Source organism: Diprion similis, chromosome 3 (genome assembly GCF_021155765.1).
Source record: "Diprion similis isolate iyDipSimi1 chromosome 3, iyDipSimi1.1, whole genome shotgun sequence".
Classification (NCBI taxonomy): Eukaryota; Metazoa; Arthropoda; class Insecta; order Hymenoptera; family Diprionidae; genus Diprion; species Diprion similis.
In genome coordinates this window covers 8,465,730-8,490,085 of record NC_060107.1, presented here as the reverse complement: position 1 = coordinate 8,490,085, position 24,356 = coordinate 8,465,730, and the positions used below count along the sequence as shown (strand labels likewise).

The window sequence follows — 24,356 nt, the reverse complement described above, 5'->3', positions numbered from 1 at the left end:
TGATGACCTTCGTTATCGATTGAGCCGGCGATTTTACCGAGAAGTCACGGGTTTTCCCGCTGCATCGCGCATGGCATCGCGCTCACGCCTTGCTCACGCATGCATCTCTATACCTAGGATGTGACGAGTTCACGTGTGTCAATGTATACGGTATTTGTAACAAAAATGATGGTGAACATCCGGCAGGTATCCAAAATATGATAATCGCAAGCGGAGTAGTCGAGGTGAAGAGAAGTCAATCCTCGGAGTTCCGTTTCCCGAAAATCGGAAATTGATAAATCGCGTGGCGCTGGAGGGGAAGGGGGGGGGAGGTTGAATGGTGGTAGTGTTAAACCTGGCCTCTTTCGCAGGCTTTCAATTGAGCTGACAAAGGCGCCACAACACGGTGCGCAGCACCGCATTAAACTGCAACGTGGGCCAGCCGAACCAGACAATCGTTGTGTCGACTAGCAACTCATCGTCGCGTCGCTAGCGCAGCCGGCTTCACGGCGCCGCAGGTGAGGCGAGGCGAGGTGAGGAGTGAGTCTGGTGTAGCGACTAGCGCCCTCGATGAGGGGCAAGTAGCGAGGTGGGGTGGGTTTAAGGGGCAGGCGGGAGGGGGGAGTTGCGGTTCGGCGCAGGCGCTCTCCCCGAAATCTCACCCTTGGATGAAAACATTCGACGATCTCGAAACGTCTCAGGTCTCTGCAGTCAGCCTTCAGGCTAACTTCGTTCGTGTTTTGTTATACCACGCATCGCCGGTATAACCCTAGACGCGATATCGTTTTGTTTTCTAGTTACTTATATACTTACTGTGATCGAGAGTCTGCCTTCAATTGTCGCCGAGTATACACGACGACCTTTTCTGTCAACGCGTTGCACTCATTTTACACATTTTATATACATACAGCGGGATCTCGGCGGTGTCCTCCGGTCGTTTACGCGTATCAGCTGCTGCCCTCTCCGGATCGCTCAAACTCATACACCACCCTCCCCCCTCCTGCCCTTTACGAGGCTGCATATTTCACGAGGCTAACATGCAGGGTTCGACTGTTTTTTAGCATCCGGTCAAGGAGGTTTTCTTTCAGCGGTAAGTAACCGGATCACATATTTCTTACATTAACGCCCTACAAGCGGGTTGCAATTCTAAATAATCTATGTATCTATGTCAATACATATTATATTGTATCTATGTACTCAGCAAGCGCGTGTCGCGCGACTGCAGGTGCACTAATTGTTGACCATTATCGAGCCGAAATTGTTCGTGTAATTACAATCCGACTAATATCGTCAATTACAATATCGCATTATCAGACCTATTAAATCGGTCGGCTAATTAAAGTGTGCACCACGGCCTGATGCTGAAAATCGATAAGTCTACCGCTGCTTACGTGTGCTTGTATGTATGTATGCTGAGATAAACAAAGTAAACCGCGCGGCGAGCAGCTGAGCGGCTTTCCAATACAACGTATTTACACACATTTTCATAGGCATGTAGGAACACACGTTGGGGAGCACCTGTGTGGAATATATTTAGCGACACGTTCGCGCTGCGAAAATCGCGCATATCCCACTGTAACTATGAGCGTGTGGACACTACTGCAGAATTCTACTTATAGCATTCTATTCCTCGCTGATTTTAAAACCGACAGCACGCGCGGCGAGGCAATGATTCAAAGCAAATGCGAAACGTCTATGTTGGGATGAAGGTGGAGAAGTGACGTTACTGTAACGATGTATGTTTAAGGAAAATCGCTAATTCGCACTCTTTGTGACTCTCCGAAACTTAGTTGAACATTAAAATTATAAACAAAATATAAACCGATTATGAAAAGCCGGAGGCTCCTTGAAAGTCGTCCTAAAATTACCCAATAATGATTTTTTTTTCTCACGATGTAACGTTGCGTTAACGTTACTAACTTCAGCCTCATAAATATAGTCCATTCTCAAATTCGAATTCACAATGTTGCAGGCCTTTGGTTCTTTTGTATCAGTTATTCGATTCGATTGCCTGATAATTGGTCGACTCCGATTTGCGTGTATTTGTAAACGAGTAAGATCGCGTGCGAAGTGTCAATTTGTCGCGATACAAGCTTGGAAATGAGTCGTTACTCGCACAGCTGATCGGTGCAATAACTCCAGTCCCGTTGGCCCACAAGTGACTTGACAAAAATTTGGCGGACGACAAGCAATTATGTCGACTGCTTAATTACTCCGTATACCTATAATTACTATGAAGTAGATCTAGACAAAAATAAAGATAAAAAAAAAATACCGACCGTCGAGGCGCCGATGTGGATTTAAACGAATTTAAACCCTCTTGTATCTGAGACAAGTGCATCGCATATCGAGAACTGATCGATATTATGTGGTGTAATTTTATCAATGCATATTGTTTGAACGAGTAATAGCTTATCGCCGGGTGTAGCAAACTTGAACTTTTATGCTCCCAGAGGCTTTAAACACTTTCAATTTGACTAAAAAAAAAAAAGAATGGTATTATAAAAATTTCAGCTTTCTAGATCAACAATAAGATAGTTCGCAATATTACGAAAATAATGGAAAATACATATTTTTGTAGAGAATTTAACGATCTGATAAAAAGCTCTGATGCACAAAATTCGTAAATGAAAGCGTTCATGTTTTAATTAACGTTCAAGGCTTAATCAAATTCGTTAATATTGATTTTACTGAAACTCTTGTATTGTGAGAGAATAAAAATGGTATTATCAAAAGACTAAACAGAGTCCGATGAGAAATCCAAAAAACTACGCAACTGTTCCTCTTTTTTCCAAGGATTGACGTCACCTGCAGAGTAGAGGTCGCCGACCACTTGTATTTAGGGCCGAGTAAGTAAACTTGGGCTCGCAATATTTTTAGGTCAGTCACACGCAGCTAGTACTATCTATAACACAAGTGTGAGAATACGCGAGCAGCAGCAAGGTCTTCCATTCGCGCTTTGATCCGCTTCTTTCGCAGCAAAAAAGTGATCGCAACGAAAATAGAAAATCGGTGAAAGCCTTAAGGATGTATCAAACGTACAGTCCGGTCAAACAGCTGTAGCGATAGAAATATGATATAACGTAGATTTGGAAGGGGAATCGAGTTGAATATAGGTGAATAAAGATTCCCTAAACTCGGTAAAGAAATATAAAAAAAACATAAGTAAGAAGAGGTTTCACTATCGAATCATTCTTGCGATATAAAAAAATAGCATCGATCGACCCATTTTAATGAAGCAGGGCTCATTTTGTCCGTCAATGAATTTTCTACAAATCTACGAAATCAGTTTTTGGATAGGGATGGAGTGTTTTTTTTATTAAGGCAATGGTTTACTAGTCATTACTCATAATTACTTTACCAATCTTGTTTTTTTTTCCTCTGATCAACTAAAAAGCTCAATAAAAAATATGACTATTGAATTATAGAGAATTCATTTAAGATCAAAATGAGCCCTAGTTAAATAAAATTGTTCGAACGATGTAAGTTTTTCTTTGTAGAAATGATTCGATACCGGCACATCTCTTTAAACTCATCAATAATTATTATACTGTACCTGAAATTTAAATTATATATATTCAAAAAATATCTTCTGTTGTACGGGAATATGGTTTCACCTAAATTCAAGTCGATGGACTTCAATTGCACCTTCAGATATTCGTTACCTGCGATCGGTAAGCAGGGTGCGGAAAAAACGCGGCGATTTAAAAGCAAGATAGGAAAAGATACGGCTAGATGGCGCAGAGCTAACCATCGCATATATATTCTTATTCAACGTCGCCTCATGTATTTGCTCGTTGATAAAAGCTTCTTTTTTAGACGACGACGCTTTGCGGCAGTTTTGTAAAATCATGATAAATTTTTAACAAGTAAATTTATTCAATTCAAGTCCGTGATAAAAATCGGAGTTCTGAGGCTTCTGCATTTTTTTTTTATTTCTTTCACTGCAAAGAAGTACTAAATGTTGGTATTAATTAATTAACCGATATGTGAATCGATTTTGAGGCTAAGTACGTAGTTCTCATAATTTCTGTTGAATTTTACAATACTCAAAGGATGAAATATAGCTGAAACGAATACAATTCAGCAAAATCGAATGTCATCGATACAGTTTACTATTGATATTTTATTCTAGTTGTAGAACCCCTACTTGAGAAAAAAGATTTGAATTTCGACTATTGACGGTATTATTTGGAATGAAATATCTACTTATTATCATAATGGCCGTAATTCTACACATAGTTACATAATTTTTTCAATTTTCAATTTTCCATGATATCGCGATAATTAAATTATAAGTCTTGATAATTCATAATTATGCATACATACAGGGTGGGCTTTAAAAATCGAATTCTACTTGAAACTACAAGAATAAACTTTTGGTTTCACCTTTGAAAATCTGAAAATTTTTTTATTACTTCCTGAGATACGCAAGCTGCTGCTAGAAGAATGAAAAAAATTATTATTAAATAATATCGAACTTAAATTCCAACGCGTTCGGATTTTATTAACGTTTGAAATCGTTCGGCTTTTTTTTGGTCCACCCTGCACGTACACATACTGCATACACAAAACGCGAGGATTACTGTCATTAGGTCAAACTGTGCTTAAATTGAACCTTGCATAATTGGTTCCGGTGTGTTTTGGCTTGATTGAGACCCCGCCCAGTTCTCGACAAATTTTGATCAGCATTCATTCGTCGATCCACCTAGAATGTAATCAAAAACGCGGAAGCACTGCGGTGCGGCTTTTGACGCAAGCAGTAAGTAATAGGCGACGTCTCCCCCCCCTTCTTCCTTTTTCTTTTCTTGAAACTACTTTGTTTTGCTTTTCACTCACATCCAACTTACGTAAAATCGCAATCATCGCTCACTCATTATATATAAATTTCAGTTTGTTGGTTATTTAATATTCCTTAGAAAATATCGGATTTCAGGTATATAATATCAAGGGTAATAACAATAATAACAATAATAATACTAAGATAGTAGTAATTTAACAATACGGAGGAATAAAATGATGAAAAACAATAATAATAAGTATAATTGAAGTGGAGGTTGGCGTTTGGTTATAATAATATTGTGACAGCCTTAGAGCTTGAAATCTTTAAGTATTTCTGAATGGTGCTGACGCAAGACAAGCTTAACTGCTTTTATTCATGTCCAATTATTGTCTGTGCGTATGAAAGGTCAACAAAAGTTGCGCTGGTAGAAGACGCGCCATATACTGACCATTCTTAAAATATATAAGTACAACTTCCCTTGGTTACATGTACACACGCATATATTTATGCATACGTATAGGTGATGTCCTCGACATTGATATTCGACCTTACGCCATATCTCGATTTTTTTTGGAACGGATCTGTGGCGTAACGATTTTACGCGAAGTAGTCAATTTATTAAATTTACTTCCACCCTTGCGGCAGGCGAGGAATTTCGCAAATTTGAGAGTTTTCTTTCTTTCTTTTTTTTTTTTTAAGAATTTATAACCGTTGCGTGAATTTTTCAACGCGCCTATAATAAGCTTCGATGTTTAATAACTGTATAAACTGATCGTCAAGAGTATCATCTGAAAGTGGGAAAGTTTATAATATTACATAAGAATTCAAAGTATTCCGGATAAGCTGTTGTAAAATGATAATTACAAGAAATGCGTTGCGTATAAATATACCGTAATTTTTTTTTTCTTCTCTCTTGCAAGAGTTTCCATTATATTTCTAACGGGCATTTAGTATTACAAAGAAGAAATCTTTTCTTATAATTATGACCGATGGAATACGATACGCCGCATATCTTCTAGAAAAAAAGAAGCTTAGACCTCTCGGTGACCCCAGAAACGCCTGGCACAGATAATATTAGGCATAATACATATAACAGTGTATTATATATATGTACTAAGTAACAAACGTAGCCTCGAGTTTATTCGTTGCTATTCTCTAGAGTGGTTTAAAAGATTAGTGCCAGATTTAAACAAAAAATTTCAAACCTAGGTACTCAAATTTTTAGATTCTTTATACCGTCTTTCTCGTTTTTTACCGTCATCACAAATTTTTGCCTGAAAATTCATCACAAAAGGCATATTTTATCAATTTCCCGAGGGTATGCAGAGGCACAGTTTTTTTTTTTTTTTTTTCTTATCTTTTTGACAGATACTGTTGACCGTGGTTTCAACATGTATACACAGCGTTACATTTCATACAGAGTCATAAACCTCCTATTCAGGGATACGAAGAGTAAAGGTGTGCACAAGGATCGGTCGATATCAATCGCCGTGTAAACAAGCGACCTTTAGACTGGCCATGAGCCTGCAGGTTCCAAGTTTATAGAGAAAAAAATGAATAACATTGAATTCGAATTTCGAAGTACAAATTCAGGCCCGTGATTAACAATTTTAAAGCTCTTGCCATTACCAATTTTGCAAGTCTGACCTTGGATTCGTTGTCGGTGGCCCAAAAAACCTCCGCCTACTAATTTCTACCAAAATTGGAATGTTTTTAGATATTTTTTTTCACCATATTGGATCGCCAGTTTGGATTTCGCAATCTGACTTCAGACTCGTGATTAAGAACCGGAAATCTTCACTGTACCAATTTTCATTCAAATCTATTCATCCGTTCTTGAGATATTATTGTTATTTGATTTTTCGGAATTTTGTTGTTTAAATAATTAAGAAAGTACCGAACCGATCAGAGCTATAGTCTAATCAGTTTTAAGTCTGGAAAAGCCGCGTCGATTGGAATCAAAATTATTGAAATTCGGTTACTTGTTCTCGAGGTATCGCCAGGCGAAAAAATTGATTACATCATACAAACATTCACACACACATCATCAAGACAAAAATGGTCGGAAGTGATTCTCTAGATGTTGAAACGTCGATAGCCAGTAAAAACTCAACTTATCATTTTCCGGGTGACTACAATGACTTCTTTCTTATCTGAAACCAAAGAAACGGGAAGTTAAAAAGAAAGAATAAAATCGAAAAAATTTAAATTTCCTCACAAGGGGATCCGGATCACCATTTTATCAGTTAACCTCCGGAATCTGAAAACGACGTACTCGATGAAGCCTATTGCCGGTGAAGTAATTGCCTCGCGGTCTAGATACTTGAGACTTTATTTTATCTGATGAACATAAGTTGCATTATATAACAATGTAATTTGAGAAATGGCAGGTTATAAAGATCTTGAATTGAAAATTATCTTATCATGAAAACACGTTTTATATAATGCAGGATGGATTACACCGATTTCAATTTTTTCTCCAACATCACGAATCCTGTTTAGCCCTCGTATCAGAACATTTAACATGTAAGAGTTGCTGTTACTTCGAGATACGTGATATATTTCGCTTTTACCTCGTCACGTCGAAGTCACAGATCCAACAAGAACAATTTCACGTACTTGCAATTCCCGGATTGGCTTTAGCAGTGGAGTCATTATCGTTATAATATCTCGGAATCTCGTCGACTGCTGTACGCATCTATAGTTGTATTATTCCTACGAAAAAAATGATCGTGAATCGGTAGATATCTAGTTTCCAGAAAAAATAAAACTTTTTATTCTTTTCTTTACCGGGCCACTGTGTGTTTAAACTTTGACGAACGGCGGTACTCAATTTCACGTTTATATCATACACTAATATTCGTGGTAATTCAATTACCAACTGGAGTTGATGATCTGAAGCTTTTACTCCTGTCATCGTGCCAACGGATACAAGAACGATCTCGTAGGCGTACTTAATCTGAACGATGGATGTCAAGCGTTTATTCCACACTCAACTTGTAAGTACTTACTCGGGAAATGTGTTTTAATGATTCGACGAAAAAATTTTGTACATTTTAGACCATTAGATTAAGGAATAGCGTCTGCTGATCGAAAGTTGAAAAAGTGAGGGTGTGCATATGTAGAAAGAACTTTAGCTCTCGGATGTATATATATAGTATCTACGTTCTAAACGCCGTTAAAATCCATTTTAGATCCATTAGAACATAGACTTTTTTTATCGACTGGAAAATCGTGAGTCATTATCGTTAAGTGATGTGCTTCGTTTTCTTACAACGTCTGTACTTACGCATAGTATGAAAATAAACAATCAATAATAGACTCGTGTCGTATCTGCCAAAAGAGATAGTGTAATCGGCTTTTGTTCTTGGTTGAACTCTGGTCTTCCCGTCCGTTTGCCAAGCGATGTTGCTGCTGCTGCTGCTGCTGCTGCTGCTGCTGCTGCTTGGGATAGGTACAGTAATCAAATGTTGCATACTGCGCGTTTCTATCTACAATACAACAATCCAAAGTCACTGCTTTACATGATTGTATCAACAACAGAGTTCGTTATCCTCGAATTGTGTGCTCAGAGTGTAGTTTCTGATTAGAGAAATCTGGGAATACCCATAATTTTCATTCCTAAAGTTGGGACTGGTTCAGAGGAAATATGTGGCTGATGATTGTAACGTTATCGTAATAATGCATCTTTATGAAAAATCGTTATTTTTACAAATTTGGGATTAAATATCTGAAGCTTAGCAGCAACAAACTAAGATTTTGTAAATTCAACTTCTTCAATTATTCCAGAGGTGTGGAATAGTAATTTTTTGTTTCAACGTTTTGACACGTTAACGTTACTAACTTCAGCCTCGTGGTAAAATGAAGGATTGAGAATTCACTGTCTCGTTACAACTTTGGTACGTGAATCAGTAATCGAACCGAGGAACGACGTTAAGAATTACGCCTGTGAAGGAAGTACAGCTACTGTAACTGCATGTTATTATTGTACAATTTACTGAATTATACTGAATTATTAAATATGGATATACTATATACCATACGGTGGCACAGTAGTTGAGGAGTCAAGTCTAAGTTGTTGCATATTTTACAATTTTGTTTTTACACAATTCACACGGTTTGTACGCGAAATAAGAAATGATGTTGAAACTACATCGCGGCAAGAGTAAAGTGTGTTTGTATGACTGCTGTCTCATATTTTTTGCATAAACAATATCATGTTTATTAACCTAATCAAACAATATGAAATTTTTAAGAAGTGTAACAATTTTGTTTTTTTCAATACAAAAAGGTTGAACAGTGAAGGAAAATTCACCGTTTCTTTCTTCGGTGACTGATTTATATTAAATTTTGAAACATATTTCTTAGACAAGTTATCCAAGATATCTCGATATCAGACTTTCGTATAATTATTGAATATTTTTTACCGTCCAGTATAAGGAAAAGTCGGGAATCGTATACACAAATTTGAACTTTAACTTTGAACGGCGATTTTTCGATTAATCTGTTTTTTATTCTTCCAAATATGGAATCGAGGTCAAGAGGATAAACCAATCGAGAATATTCCATTCGAATTTGAAGTTAATCAGTTCAGCTGTTTTCGTCACCTTGTGGAAACCTTGTCACATGGGGTTCACGCGAGTAGAAAAAATTTTCGTAAAAAAATTGTTAAAAGCAATAATTAATTGAATCAAATCATCTAGATTATCTAGATGAAAATTCCCAGCAAGAGTACAATTTCCGTGGCGCTAAAATCCAATGGCAAATTTCAGGCTTTCGAGTCAAAATAAACAAAATTTGAAGAGTGTTAAAAGTTGATATTTTGATTATTTCACGAAATATTTAATACTACATAAACATTGTCATACGGAGGCCAAACTCATGGGTACAAAAAAGAAGAAGAAAAGAAATTTGTTGAATCGTTGAATCTTGGCGTATATCCAATTACCGTTAAAAACGCTCATAGGTACGTATTTAAGGAACTGTCGAAACTGCGAGTTTTTCGTTATTCATATTCTCATTATATTGGTCAAGATATCAAGAAACAATTTGCAAAAATTTGCACCACCCCATCTGACTCTCTGCTTACGATTAGCTTCCCGCGTGTGGAGATGCGCAACGGGGATGCGCAGAGGCGTCAGCGTGCACGCGCTTTTACTTTGGTGGATCGCGATGTGGAGAAGTGGGGGGAGTAAGAAGCGAGTGCAAGCGAGTGAACGTTCGCTCGCGCGGCCGCGTGCGCTGCTCGGCTATATAATAATCCAACGAGTGTCAGTACTCGCCGCGCCATCCTGACAAATGTTCACTTTCTTCGGGCGCCGTAACCGCAACCTTCGTCCCGTCTCTGAGACGATTCTGCTTACGATTTTCTTGCTCGATTCCGATCTGCGCAAACGGAGGTGCGACGTGTCTTCGGCGATTACACTCGATAAGAAACTCCAAAATCAAGAAAGTGAAGTCTAGTTGGTGGGCGAACTTGAAACACAGTTGATTCAGGCCAAGGAACAAACGGAGACGAGGAGACGAGGAACAAGTGCTTGGACTATAGACAAACGTGAAAGATCCAAAGTGCACAATTGTTCGACTTCGAAAGGCAGACAACTGGTTCAACCGGTCTCTGCAATCCTTGTACCAAGTGCAGAAATTGGCGGAAGGTACTTTGGTGCACATTCGAGGGCGACGATATACCCAGCTGAGAAGAGTTTTGGCAACCTTAAAACGCGGCCCTACCGATTCCCGACTCCCAGCATAAACATTCTACCGACTGTAACCAGTTTCGTGAAAGGATTATAACCGTACAGTAGTTACCTTATACCCACGTTTCAAGTGCTTCGCACGTATAAGACATCGGCTACCTTGCGGCAGTGATTATTATCGTTACGTGTAGTCTACGCGCATCGCGATGCATCTATGAACAGTTAAGGATTCACCACGACAACTGCGTTACGTCGACGGTTTTTTTTATCAAAGTGTTGCTGTTGCTGCGGTTACTGCTGCCCCATAATGTTTGCGGTGTTAAAGTTATGCGAATCGGATTGTGTATTTTGCAGGACGGTGGATCTAACTTGAAATGTTTCAATGCCAGATATTTTATCATTTATGTTTATTAGTGGTCTGTTGAACTTTGATCGGAGAAGTTCACCTGAACAATAATTCCGCCATCCTCTCAACCTCAACCTTTACAAACACGTCGTAACTCTGCACGGTGGATTCTGGTTTTTGACCATCCGATTCGCGTGCGTAGAATCGAGAGTTTTAAACAGTTTCATTCCGTGATTCGCGCAGCCCTGAAGAGAGACTCAGGAATATTATCATCACCGACTTCATTCGCACGTGTACTCGACGAGAAATGGTTTGTTGTATATTTTACACTCAATATCATACTCTAGTTATTAATCTATCACGAGCGTGTGTTTTTCCCTGCGATAAATCGAGCACGCCACGACAAAGTTTCGAGATACACGTGGAAGCTTGTATATCCGAGCGTGTGCTATGCCGGCGGATAAACTATTGGCACTTCTCTGTCATGACGCCGGGAGACCGACAGATTGATAAAAGGTGACGATATTGTCTGCCGCTACCGTTGGTTCGTTCGGTTATTGCGATAAGAGAACAGCATAACGTGTCTGTATACAAGTATTCACGTCACTGGTCAACCGTTCGCGAAAATGTGCTCATCTTCACAGTTTCTACATCTGTCTGAAGGCAAAGGCGTAACTTTATGACAATCAACGGATAAGGCGTGCTAGAAGCTTAAAGTCATTGACACGATTTCTTCGGGCATGTTAATTGCAATGATTGTGTTGGTTTGATCATCATTACGTATGAAAGTTCTCGCGTATAATCGTCAACGTGATTCAAACTCGACGCAAAATGAACGCTGGTCAGAGAAAAGTACGTTTCAATACTTGACTGACTTTGAAAATCTTCCTATTTCGGTAAAGTTGGCAATGCAAAACGTTTTTAAGTAACGTTTCTAACTGATATCGTGTGTATTTCAAATGAGGTGAGATACTTTTCGCACCATTCAATCTCCTACAATATATTTTGCAGTCTACGGAAGATTTTGAACGAACGATTTGCAACAGTTTACCACACTTTAGCACAAGGCGCGTTGCAAGAAGGAAGCATCGTTGTGATATCTGATATCAAATAATGTCTACGCGTGTCTTATCTCCAAGAGTGAGACTACACCGTGAAATTCGAACGTCTCAAGCATATTACGATCAGTCATGTTCCCGAGAATGAACTTAATGCAGCGGAACGCAACCTGACCTTAATCGTTGACTCGATCTTTCGAACGCATCGGAAGATTGGATTGGTTGTGAAAATTATTGATTATTGAGGTCTGGGATCAATCGTGCATGTGTAAGGAGTTGCGGCTTGTTGAGTTCATTACGGCATCGCGTAAGCATAGTTTATCGATTGATACTGATGATTGCAGTGGCGGGGACGATATTCATTTATATGCGTAGTACGCTTTCAGTGCAGATGATCGTGTAAAAGATCGTTTATCACACGCGGCAAGTCGAACGCTGATGTCGATACTATCAGCTCCATGGAGTACTCTCGAAATATATCTTTTCACTGATGATAAGAAGCTCTATCGTTGATGTTGTATTTTTTGCGATATGAAACGCTGCTACTAATCAAATCACATCCCCGCGTTTGTCGATCAACGTTGAGACCAACAGAGATCATTTGTAGAGGTGCAAGAATTTCAACTATGTCCGGACTTTGTGGCCGACTCTCTTGTACGTCGATGTTTTTGTTCACTTTTTTTATCGAACCATTAGAAACCGTTTGCCATAGAACGTTGCGCATATATTTGTAAAAATGGAAAATTTTTAGCAGATAGCTTTCAGGCACCGTGTCAGTAAGGTTCTTGTATTTCATCGCGGGACAAGCAGAGTTATTTAGTTTGACACCGAACCCGCGTGAATTCAATGTAGGACACTGTCTTCGACATTATCTTATTGACGTCGAATGATACTTACTTTATTATCTTCGGCTTTTAGCCACGTGGTACCCCATGGCCAGTGATCGACGATACGCGAAGACTTGATTTATAGCTGCTGAGAATACGGTTCTTTTACAGTTTTCTTGCGTTTTCTACTCGGATCTTGACTCTCGAGTATTCACTTCACTTTTCCCAACGATCGTTATAGTTGCGCTACTATTTTCCTTCGGTCTCTGATACTCTAAGCATATCGCTTGACGTTGTAACCTCTGGTGAACAAGAGATTGTCCAAAGCTCGACTCATTTGGAACGATCATAATGACTCAGGAAAATGTAGACAGTAAACAGGTATCTACATGTACATAGGATTCTGGAAACAGGAAGTAAGGCTTGTGTGTATCGTCAACTGACTAATACCTAAATGTTCATCACACTTGCGTGGGTTGGGTCGAGCATGCATTTACCGTCATAGTAATCGAGGAATTACCCCGTCGATCTTCTTCGTGACCGGAAGTATTTAGCTGGAACTTTTAACCAGCCTCGTGCGCAGAGTCGAAATTTAAATGACACAGCTGCTGCCATTTTTATAGCCACATATTCAAGTGTAAAAAGGTTAGACTAATGGAACAACAAAATTCGATTCAACTTTAAACTTGAATTTTGAAAGCATAAAGACGTCATCCTATTCGACAGAAATGAGGAGGTAAAATCTAAGGAGCACGATACCGACGACGTCAAGATGGCGTGAGGCTTGCAATGTACGTCCGTGTTGAGTCTGCAGCCCGAATGGTTAAATCCTTAAATTGGTAGCAACTCAATCACAATGAAGTCCGCTTACAATCGCCAACTCTAACTACCCGCAACCACTGACTGACCATACTATCCAGAACATCTATCGTCCACTTACTTTATACGAAGGTGCATATAGTTGTGAATCTACACTCGGAGAATAAGCATATGTAATCGCAATGTTCGTACAATATTTATTCGCACAAGGCACCGTAGAGGTTCTTGCAAGAACAGCATGTCTTCCTTTTACCTTCGTAACTCTTATCATCCCTCGCGTGTGATGTAAACGGGAAGAGGATCGTGCAGGAATTAGATGGTTCTGCCTTTTGTCGGTTTGTTTCGTGTCTTCGTCGTCCAATCTCTATGGAGGAATGCGGAACTTGTCAATCCCCGCGGAAATGAACCACCAAGGTCTTCGACTGGAGAAACGTTCTTGGTAGCAATCAATGCAGACTTCGCTGAGAGAGTGTAAATCGTTGAAACTTGTTACTTGTTCCTGCGGGTATATCGCGATATAGATCAGAATAGAATATTACTCAAGTACTCTTCGTTGTTGACGTATGTTGACGTTGACGTGAATATCGTTACCTATTGATTATAATTATGTTATTCCGTAATCGCGATAAAAGACCTTGGTAAGACCGGAGCGAAGTTGGTAATTGGTTGTTGGTCAAGAGTTTCGGAATAATAAGAACGTTTTATTATTATACACCTAGAACCTAGGCTGGTTATACCTACTTTTTAGGTAGGTAAAGGTGCCTTTTGGTCCAACGCCAGCGACCCGAGTGCTTATCCAAATTTATTTTCGTCCTTATATATATAAATACGATCTCAGACGTTCGACTCTACCTGTATAGGAACTCTCCCTAGTCCGTTGATGATTGAAATTAGCTCAGTACCGATCGGACGTCTCGTTTCTTATAGTATGTGCTTGTAGCTCCTCCAAGAAATTTATTCTAAACGACGTAATGACGGCGGTCTTCTTATTACACGCGTTATAATTATTATTCAGCTCGGAACTTATGTAGCTAGATGATTTTGTACGGTATACCTAACGTATGCAGAAGTGTTTATGACGAAATGTTGAAGTTCGTATGAACCGCCAACGCCGGTTTTCCATTTAACCTACAAAACCGATGCGTGCTTACACTGTTTACATCTCGATATTTATTTACCTCGGTACCGATCATGACCGCAAGGAATCTGTAGATCATTAGACTCGCTCGTATTACGTGTGCCTGATGACTATATCATAATACTGAGCTGGACGAAGTGCGGTGTACAAATAGAAATGGATAGACACTACCTGATAGGTTATTGATCTTTTAGCAAGAAAGAAAAAAGGTAGAAATAGACTGAGAGAAGAGAGGGTGGGATTAGATTAGGATGTTGGATTTATTATACGTCGATTGGCTCGGAAAGAATAGTGTTGAAATTTTGTTACGATGAGGTAAACACAGTTCTATCAACAGTTTATTGGATGCTTACCTTGCAGCTAGTTTCGAGGTTTATGTACCTGTAATATCAGGTTTTGTCTGATCGTGAATCGAATCTTGAAATTTTGCTAAAGCATAATACAATTATTGTTTCATTTCAGTGCACGTCTGCAGAGAAGCGAAAGTATTGTCCGCCGTATGGGTGCCTGGGATAGAAGTTGGTCCGAGGACGTGGGCGTTGGAACGACTCGTCGTGGGTCCGAGAACGTCGGGGTCTGCAGTTGCGATGGTGGCGGGAGCCAAATCCAGGATCTACTTCCATCATCACTGTTGTGTCTGCGTCGTCAGTTCACCAGGGAGTTGTACGAGTGGCCGATTCAGCCGTTGTTTAGATCAAGGACGAAATTAAATAAAAAGAAACAATAAATGGGAAAGATCTAAGAAGAGGATAAATTGAAGTTATAGAACAAGTAATACTAATGTTGATAGTAATAGTACGAAGTTTCGTTTGGTCTCGGTTACAATCGATGTTGACGTATTGCCTTTAACCCTCGAGCGGGTAAGAAGTCTGGGTATATATAACTGCCTTATTTTGAATGAAGAAGATTATGAGTAGGAGTAATAAGAGGAAAAAAACGGATTCGATTTGACGATATCGTTTCAAGTATTAGTAATCGCAACGAGCGGGTGCGATAATTATTTGGTGCTAACGTGCGACCGTGTGCGTAGAGGGAGTTACAAATTCTTGCAGAAGTGTAGTAAACGGGAAGAAGAGAATTAATACAAATATTGTAATACCATACAAAGAGGGGGGGACGAGGGTGCTGAAGAGATAGAGAGAGAGAGAGACAGAGAGACAGAGATAAAAATAGAGAGAAAGGAAGATAGACAGACGGTGATAATAAAATCGCGATTCGATTGCCATGGCTGACTGGGCGCAGTTCAACGGTCAAACAGACACCATATCTCACGGCTCGTCGAATGACAACGGTATACCCAATGCCAAAAATCATCTAGAGGCGTCGATCAACGGAGATCACCGATCACAAGTGGCCAAGTATAATGGAAACGTCAAAGCTTCCAGCGAGCCGAGCGAAGCGGACGATGATAAGGAGGATGAAAGCGACTCTGCGTGTCGCGACGCCGGTGACAGCCATTCGGCGGCGATTCTTAACGAAAAACCGTTCGAGAAGGAGGGATTCCATTACACTTTCGAAAACGGTGTGATATCCGACTGCGAAGGCGAGGAGATCCTGGACGAAAACGATGTCAACCTGGAAGAATCAGGTGGAAGAATCCGAGAGGAAGCCAGGCTGGAATTAGTCCAAGCCCAGAACTCCCCGAAGCGACCGAACAGCCTCTTCAAAGACGAGGTTTCCAGCCCGCGTCACCAATCCCTCGACGAAGCTGCCAGGATCTGCAACGACAAGAGTCGTTTGTACCTTGACGGTGGAGCGATGACCAGGCGGCGTGCGGGCAGCGCCGAAAAATTGGTCAGTAGAAAATCACCCAGGGACGACAAGCAGGTACACCACGTCCAGTTCAACAAGGACTCGAAGCAGTGCTCCGAGGAACCACATCCTAGCCCAAGTGCTTCGATATCGACATCCAGCTCGAGCAGTTCGGAGGACAATTCGAGTTTGGTGGCTCAGTTCTCCGAGGCCAGACCGCCGGACGGTGGTTGGGGATGGGTCGTGGTCGCAGCCTCCTTCGTCGTGAACCTGATCGCCGATGGCATCACCTTCTCATTCGGCGTTATATACGTTGAGTTCCTCAACTACTTCGAGGAGGGTAAATCGAAGACCGCATGGATCGGGAGTCTCTTCATGGCGATGCCGTTGCTCTCGGGACCGATAGCCAGCTTCCTGACGGACAGGTACGGGTGCAGGCGGGTCAGCATAGCCGGCAGCATACTCGCCACGAGCGGCTTCGTCGTCAGCTCGTTTACCAACTCGATGGGCCTGCTGATATTCACCTTTGGTGTTATCGCCGGCTTTGGCTTGTCCTTGTGCTACGTAGCCGCTGTCGTAATAGTCGCCTACTACTTCGACAAGAAACGTTCATTCGCCACCGGACTCTCAGTCTGCGGAAGCGGCATCGGAACCTTCATATTCGCCCCGCTGACACAGTACTTGCTTGTTGAGTACGGCTGGCGCGGGACGACTCTCATACTCGCTGGACTCTTCTTCAATCTTGCGGTATGCGGATGTCTCATGCGTGATCTCGAGTGGACGACGACGAGGGCCAAGGCGAAGACTGCCGAGAGGCGGAAAAACCGCGAGAGAAAACGATCCAAGATACAGAGTTCAAGCGCTGACTCCTTCTCAGGAACGAGCTCGGCTAAACCAAACAACAACCAGACCTCCCATGACCTCAAACGGAACTTCACCTCGGCCAGTGCGGTCGGCATATCCATTGACAACGAGCGCGAGGACGCTCATGGTAAGAAGTTCTCCAGTCTAGTCAATCTGCCGACATTTGTCAAGAATGGTGAGAAGGTACCGCTCGAAGTGCTCGAGCTATTGAGCACCCATAAGAACGTCTACAATGTTCTACTGCAGAACTATCCCAGTCTTCTGATATCGTCGAGGAGCTTCAGCGATTCAGGCAGATTTCACGAGCAGATGGACACCATAGCGTCGGATAGGTTCATCACTGGTTCCAACGAGCAAATGGATTCTAAGGACTCGGAGACAGCCAAGTCCGCCGGTGCTCTAGACGTAGGACACCATCAGGTCACCGAGACTCCCAAAACGACCAGGGATCAGGAAACTACCGCTAACCAAGACTCGCGGCATCATTTGGACGCTGCGTATCTTTGGTGGCTCAAGAAAACTCAGCCTGATTGTCCCTCTCAAAGGGCAGCTATGCTCGATCATACCGCCTCGCGGAGGCTGCCGACCGCATACTTCAAGGACATCAGGGTTCATCGGCACAGTCTTACCTACAGAGGAGCCATGCTGAATATCAAGCGGTATCGTCTTCGCGCATCGAGCTGTCCTGATATTTATAGAAACTCGATGACTACCATAGCAAAAACGAAAATGGTCTGGTACGCCGGACTATGGGAGTTCTGGGATCTCATTGTCGACATGCTTGATTTTTCACACTTTTCTGATCTCAGGTTTCTTCTATTTGCTATTAGCAATTTCTTACTGTACACTTGGTACGATGTTCCATATGTTTATCTAACCGACAATGCTATCGAGGTTGGATTCAGCGAGAAGGATGCCTCCTATCTCATATCGGTTATCGGGATCGTCAACATGGTTGGCGAGGTAGGTCTTCTCTATTCTTATACCTTCTTTTCGTATTTCCTCTACTTCCCATCTTTTAATCCTGAACTGATCAATCAAACGCTGAAACCAGAGTTGGCTCTCTCAATTTATTTACCTAATCCCCCCCCCCCCCCCCCATTTCCTGATAGTAACGATTGTCAATTTCATTGTCAGACGGTAGATAAGAACCGACGGTATACGAATACTTAAACCTGTTCAGCTTCTGTTAGCCACGAAGCTGAGGCAAAGCTCTCGACGAATTATTTCCCCCGTTCTGAATACGGAATCTGTGATTTTTTTTTCATCGGAAAAGTCAATAACTTCTTTATACCCTGTTAACACACGAGTTCGCTTTGTCGTAGCCTCAGTTGGAGAATTCGAATTATTAAGTTTCCTCCGTGTCCGGTCTCAAAGCCAGTGTGTACGTTATGTTTCTTTCAGCACTTTGGGAGACCCGAGGCTGCTTTAGAGTTTGCCAGATCCAAAAAAAAAAAACGGCTTTGCCAACCCCTCTCTCAACGGAGTCAAACAATGTATTTAATTCCGGTTTAATGTTTTATAGATAATCCTTGGCTGGGCCGGAGATCGTGCTTGGGTGAACGCATCCCTGGTTTATGCGGTTTGTATGGGTCTTTGCGGAGCCGTAACCGCGCTGATTCCTCTGGTAGTTCACAATTATTACGGCCTCTGCGCAATAGCCGGTGCATTCGGACTGTTCATAGCCGCAAATTACAGCCTGACCAGTATAATCCTCGTCGAGTTAATCACCCTGGAAAGATTCACCAACGCTTATGGTCTCCTGCTGTTGGTTCAGGGCGTCGCCAATCTCATCGGTCCACCGCTTGCTGGTAAATTGATTTAAAAAGGTCAAATACAAAATTTACTCAACGCTAAAAAGCTCGATATTGATTCGAATCTGTTTTTTCACAGGTTGGCTGTACGACATCACGGGGACTTACGATCTCTCCTTTTATTTATCCGGATTCTTCATTGCCCTCAGCGGGGGTCTTTTAGTTATCGTGCCGTTGATTGAGAAATATCGCGAATGGAAGGCCGGAAGCTGGGAGGAAGTTACTCCCGAAGTGACGAGCCAGGAGTTCGAGAAAATGAACAGCGTTTAGAGCACGCCTTAGCACAGATTATATAGTAATTTTGTTTAAATTAATTTATTTTTTTTTCTTCAAAATTCATTCGCAGCGTAACGAGTTTATGATTCATGATTCGTGGTAAATAATCGTTGCATAGAGCGAAATTGTGGAGATTTCCGATTCGTTATCGAAGTCATATGTAACGAATATGACAAAAGCCTTGATACTGTGTCATCAAAGCAATGAGGAAGCCTAGTCTTCTTTATTTTTTAACATTTTTTGTCCAGGTATTTGTATACATATATAATAGTAGGAAATCTTGTAATAGACGGAATTGATGATAACTGAATGATTACTGTTATTATTGTTGTTATTATTTAGGTACGTACTAGTATGCTGATGCAGATGATGATTTCTTTTCATTTCTTCTCCTTTCGGCAATAACGTTGCCCTACATCTTAGGAAAACAAAGGTGCGAAGCTGCACGTAATATTTTATGTAGACTATATTCATACCCCGTACACATATTGTACGTAAGTTACGTAGAGAAAAGAAAGTAAATCACAATTATTATACTATCATATATTTGGTTAAAATTGTCGTATATCGAAATGGAAGCGACTAATGCCCCCCTTCGAAATACAATGTCATATACACACCTACATATATCCTGTACCTAATTTTAATTAACAATAAGACGATTTTGCGAGTATTCGAGGCGACCGGTTTGTTAGTTAGTCGATTTACCGTGTCCGCGATTATTCACTTGATATTACTATCGTCAATTTCAATACTAAAATATGTATATTCCGATGAAAAAACAAAAACAAAAATAAAGATAATTTGAGAGAAAGAAAAAAGATGCGAAAAAAAAAACAAACAATACTTATCATTACGTAGCTGATTAATTTATGTGATACAGAATAATGGAGTTTTTACGTAAGATTTCAGAATTGATTAACTACATTCAAAATATCGATTTTATTAAAAATATAAATATAGGGTATGATATGTCATATATTTCTATTCGGACAATCTATATATTACATTTACGTGTATTCATTCGCAGAAAAAAAAAGAATATTGATAGTAATAATAATTTTTCTTCAACAAATTTTTATAAAAAAAAAAAAAGAAAAAAAAACAAGTTTTAGGAAAACACGTTTGAAAATTAAGATCTTGGTCGAATATTTGATAGATCGGCAATTACGAAAGCTATGGATATATCGTACAGGGTTTGTAGCATACATAGCGTGTAGTTATCGATTCGTATTTTCTTTCGTTTTTTTTTTTTTTTTTTTATTTGTTTTTGTTTTAATCTTATAACATGCCTATATCCAATTGCACATACATAATAATCATTGCGTACCTTTCTATATCCATAGACCGTTCCTAGTGATATGAATTTTTTACCGTAGCTGGTTACATACGTAGCGTAAATGAAAGATGATGCATGACATTTTCAGCCGTTTAGCTAGCCTACGGCCATTTTTTACGTCTCTGTAACATGTACGAAAAGAGTTAATCGTATAGCAGTGGTAATAATAATAATAATAATGATAATAATAATTAAAAAATTTATATCGTATTATATGTATATACAGAAACATTAAATTTAATCCTACCGCGAAAAAAAAAATTTGAAGTATAACACGGTATAAATATATATATATGTATATGTATATGGTAATTTTAAATATAATAGCGAGTAGGTATACACATGATATTATAGCGTTATGTATGTACAAATACAGAATAGCAGTATAAGGAGCTGTTCCAGTGACCATCTAGAATAGAAAATTGAAGTGGGTTGCCTCTTTTTTTATTTTTATTCTTCAAGTCTCGATCGTTCGCTCGTCGCATCGCGGAGGGATTCGTACCCTGAATTGAATATCGCGTACTTGTACCCTTAAATTTCTCATTTTTCTGTATTAATCATTTAAGGGTTACAGGATTGACGATTGCAATCGATGCATGAGAACTAAACTAATGGGAATCAAGCTAGTACGTAGATATTATTGTACGCTATTGTAGGTATCGTAGACAGAAAGAGAAAAGGGGAAATATTAAAACACCAAAATAAGATAAAGATAAAGAGAGAGAAGAGAATGCGGAGGCGAAATCCGAATGGCGTGATGCGCGTAGACGGTTAGCCGATAGACAACTGATATTTCATCGATATAAGACCCTTCTGAATCTCAGGTTTATTAACTATACTATATATTATACATCACTAAGGATATTATGATACGTGACGAGAAGAAAGATTCGCTGTAGCTATGTAATATGATTAATCAAGTCACATTATGAAAATTACTAAATTATATAATCTACCTAAATATAGATACACATGATATACATTACCGAAAGCATTGATTAAAGTTTGAAACGTATTGTTTTGTTACCGAGCAATAGTTTGCATATTAACCCAGCAAAACAACACGAAGGAGAAAGAAAAAGACAATGATTCAATGATTTTTTATCGCCTATTATTATATTGATCACAAATTCAGAGGTTGTACGAGGATAATAATGGTGATTATGATAATAATAATGATGTTGATTCTTTTAAGTTATTAATTTCTTATAAAATCAAACCTGTATATTTTTATTGTATGTACGCCTCATACATGCACGTACCGAAGTAAGTACGTTGTAATTCTGTTTGCAAAAAGGATGAAAAAGGGGAAAAAATACATGTGATTGCCAATACTATTTGCGCTCTTTATTATACAATGTACCGAAAAAACATTCTGGCTTTATGTATTTTTAATCTGTATCCTTGAAATTATATTTGTTATATTTTTCTTTACAAATAACTAAAATTATAAGGTTGATTCCATACTCATCTATTTTTTTTTGTCAGGTGGTAAGCGAGGAAAAAAAACGAAAAAAAAATTCGTCGGGGCAAATGGATGGTTTGATGAACATTGCGATTATACTCGAAGGATTATTGAATCACATAGAAAAGAAGGAGGACTTCAAGGCTACCTCGAGATCGAAAATTTTGAAGGAATGTGTATTCTTACAAAACACCTCAGCGAGACTTTTATCTGAAAATTTTTCTTCCTTATTTTGCAGGTGTCTAATATAGAAATTGAAACTGTGGGCGGTGAAAAATCGATCAGTTTTGAAAGAAACTTCTCTGTGAACTTCTATGAGATTTGAATTTGAACTTACATCTTCTGAAATTATAACTTTTTATTTCAACACAGAGCTTTGGAATTTATCTGATTTATTTATTTATCACATGTATGCAGTCTGTTTAAAAACAGTTGAAGGAATCTGTCACAGACTCTATAAGGCGGATAATTAAAGTAGATTTCATTTGAATTGTGAAGCATGCTGGGAATTTAGATTCTCAACTCAACATTCGAGATTGAAATTAAATAATAGAATAACGTATGTTTGAATAATTGTAAAGTTTAACGATATTTTATTCCATATGCTTCTAAATGAAATTCCGCGGGCAGCATTTTGTATCGTGTATATTGTCATTTGATGAATTCAATAATTAGGGTGATATTAAACACCCGAAATGCTTAGATTCCACCATAGTTAACACAGGGAAATCTGAAAGCATAGAAACCGCAGAAACGGAGTTTTAAAAACGTGTAAATTAGGTTTTTGAGGCACCAAGTGGATCCGGTCAGATTAATCTGTCGTAATTCTTTCCGCCATTTTCAAATCCGATGGATAAAACTAAAAGTTTCCTTGTCACTTCAAACCTTACAATTAGTCGAGCTTGTTTCGTGAAATCGTTAAACTCGAGTTGATTATAAATTATAGTTGAGGAAGTCTACGATATTTAAACGTTATCTGACAGACGGTAAACAACCGAGAAAAACCAGAGCATGTTTAACAGTTATACATAAGTCGCTAAAAAGTATGCAAGTACGTTTGCTCTCGAATTATAATTTCGTAAAATGATTAATTTACGATTAAACTAAGTGGATACAAACGGTCAGTTAATACGGAATGTATTTTTTTTTCTTTTCTTTTTTCTTTATCTTTAATAATTCATGTTACGGAATCGAAATTTTTCTGCAAATCAACGAAACCACACATTTAAATGCGGACACGCGGAGTTTCAGGGACGCTTAAACTTCTCCAGCCAATTTGCCGAGTGATTCGTTGTTCTTTTCTTCGAAAGTATACTTATCGACCACCTTTTACTCCGCCAATAGCGACGTGACTAGACGTGCATCATGAATAATCACAGATAATCGTGTGTGAACTCACACGTATCTGTAACATGCTCGGCAAGTATTTGTGCGACCGGTGAGTCTATGTATTGATTTGTCCGTGGACTTTGCAGCCTGTTTCGGCAAGGAATTTTCTCTAAACTTTAAGTTTGTTTATTATTGTATATTTCAGCGAGAGTTTGGGGAGCATGAAAAAAAAACCATCGAGGTACGCGGGTTAATTTCATGACTGACTTTGTATGACGTAAGCATGTTTTACGCGTTTTTCCATGCATGTTTTCCGTACATAAAGCACCCGGTTCTATGACGGTAGAATGAGTCTGCGAATGCGCATGCGCGGAGTACAGAAAATACCACTTTTGAGTCCTAGGGGTTAAAAGTCTTCTTTTCTGTACTGCGCTCATGCGTACATGTCCGCCATTACGCGATCCTAACCTCAATTTCATGTTTCCTGAAAAAACGCGTAACACGCTCTTGTTATATACAAAGAATCGTGTGCAACGAGGATTCAACGGTCTTCTCGCCTCGCGTATTTGCAATAAACTTATGCCCGGCCCGAAAAGACCGAGTTTGCTGCCTTCTCGTTACACAAAATACTGTCCTTCGAGTTACAGAAGCACCATCAAGGGCTTAAGGAGAGATCTTATCGCCAGCTCATCCGCAAGAATTGCGTACATAAGTTTTCATCGATGAAATCCGCAACGCGATTTTCTTATACCGGGAAAACTGAACCGTGGAATTTCGGGTAAGATTGAAGCACCTTCTGCTGGTTAGATTTGGAGTTTACATTGTAGTTGAATTGAACCTTGATGAAAAAAATGATCCTCTCCTTCCCCCG

The 24,356-nt window shown here is 39.6% G+C and overlaps 1 protein-coding gene across 2 annotated transcripts; it reads left to right on the top strand.

Moving 5' to 3' along the window:
• Positions 1–679: 679 nt before the first annotated feature.
• Positions 680–20,380, top strand: LOC124416798. Of its 2 annotated transcripts, none has more exons than XM_046898132.1 (4): positions 680–1,069; positions 15,109–18,225; positions 18,788–19,073; positions 19,156–20,380. In XM_046898132.1, exons 2-4 carry the CDS (start codon positions 15,871–15,873, stop codon positions 19,344–19,346), a joined length of 2,832 nt encoding a protein of 943 aa, XP_046754088.1. In that variant the 5' UTR covers positions 680–1,069; positions 15,109–15,870; the 3' UTR covers positions 19,347–20,380. The 2 variants fall into 2 exon arrangements, with proteins under 2 accessions (XP_046754088.1, XP_046754089.1); XM_046898133.1 differs by lacking the exon at positions 680–1,069 and adding an exon at positions 10,279–11,114.
• The last annotated feature ends 3,976 nt before the right edge of the window (positions 20,381–24,356 follow it).

Excerpts from the sequence above, each read along its gene's own strand:
- LOC124416798 (XM_046898132.1), top strand. The coding sequence starts at position 15,871 with ATGGCTGACTGGGCGCAGTTCAACGGTCAAACAGACACCATATCTCAC. Across the intron at positions 18,226-18,787 it reads TCGTCAACATGGTTGGCGAG|ATAATCCTTGGCTGGGCCGG; the intron begins GTAGGTCTTCTC and ends AATGTTTTATAG. Across the intron at positions 19,074-19,155 it reads CATCGGTCCACCGCTTGCTG|GTTGGCTGTACGACATCACG; the intron begins GTAAATTGATTT and ends GTTTTTTCACAG.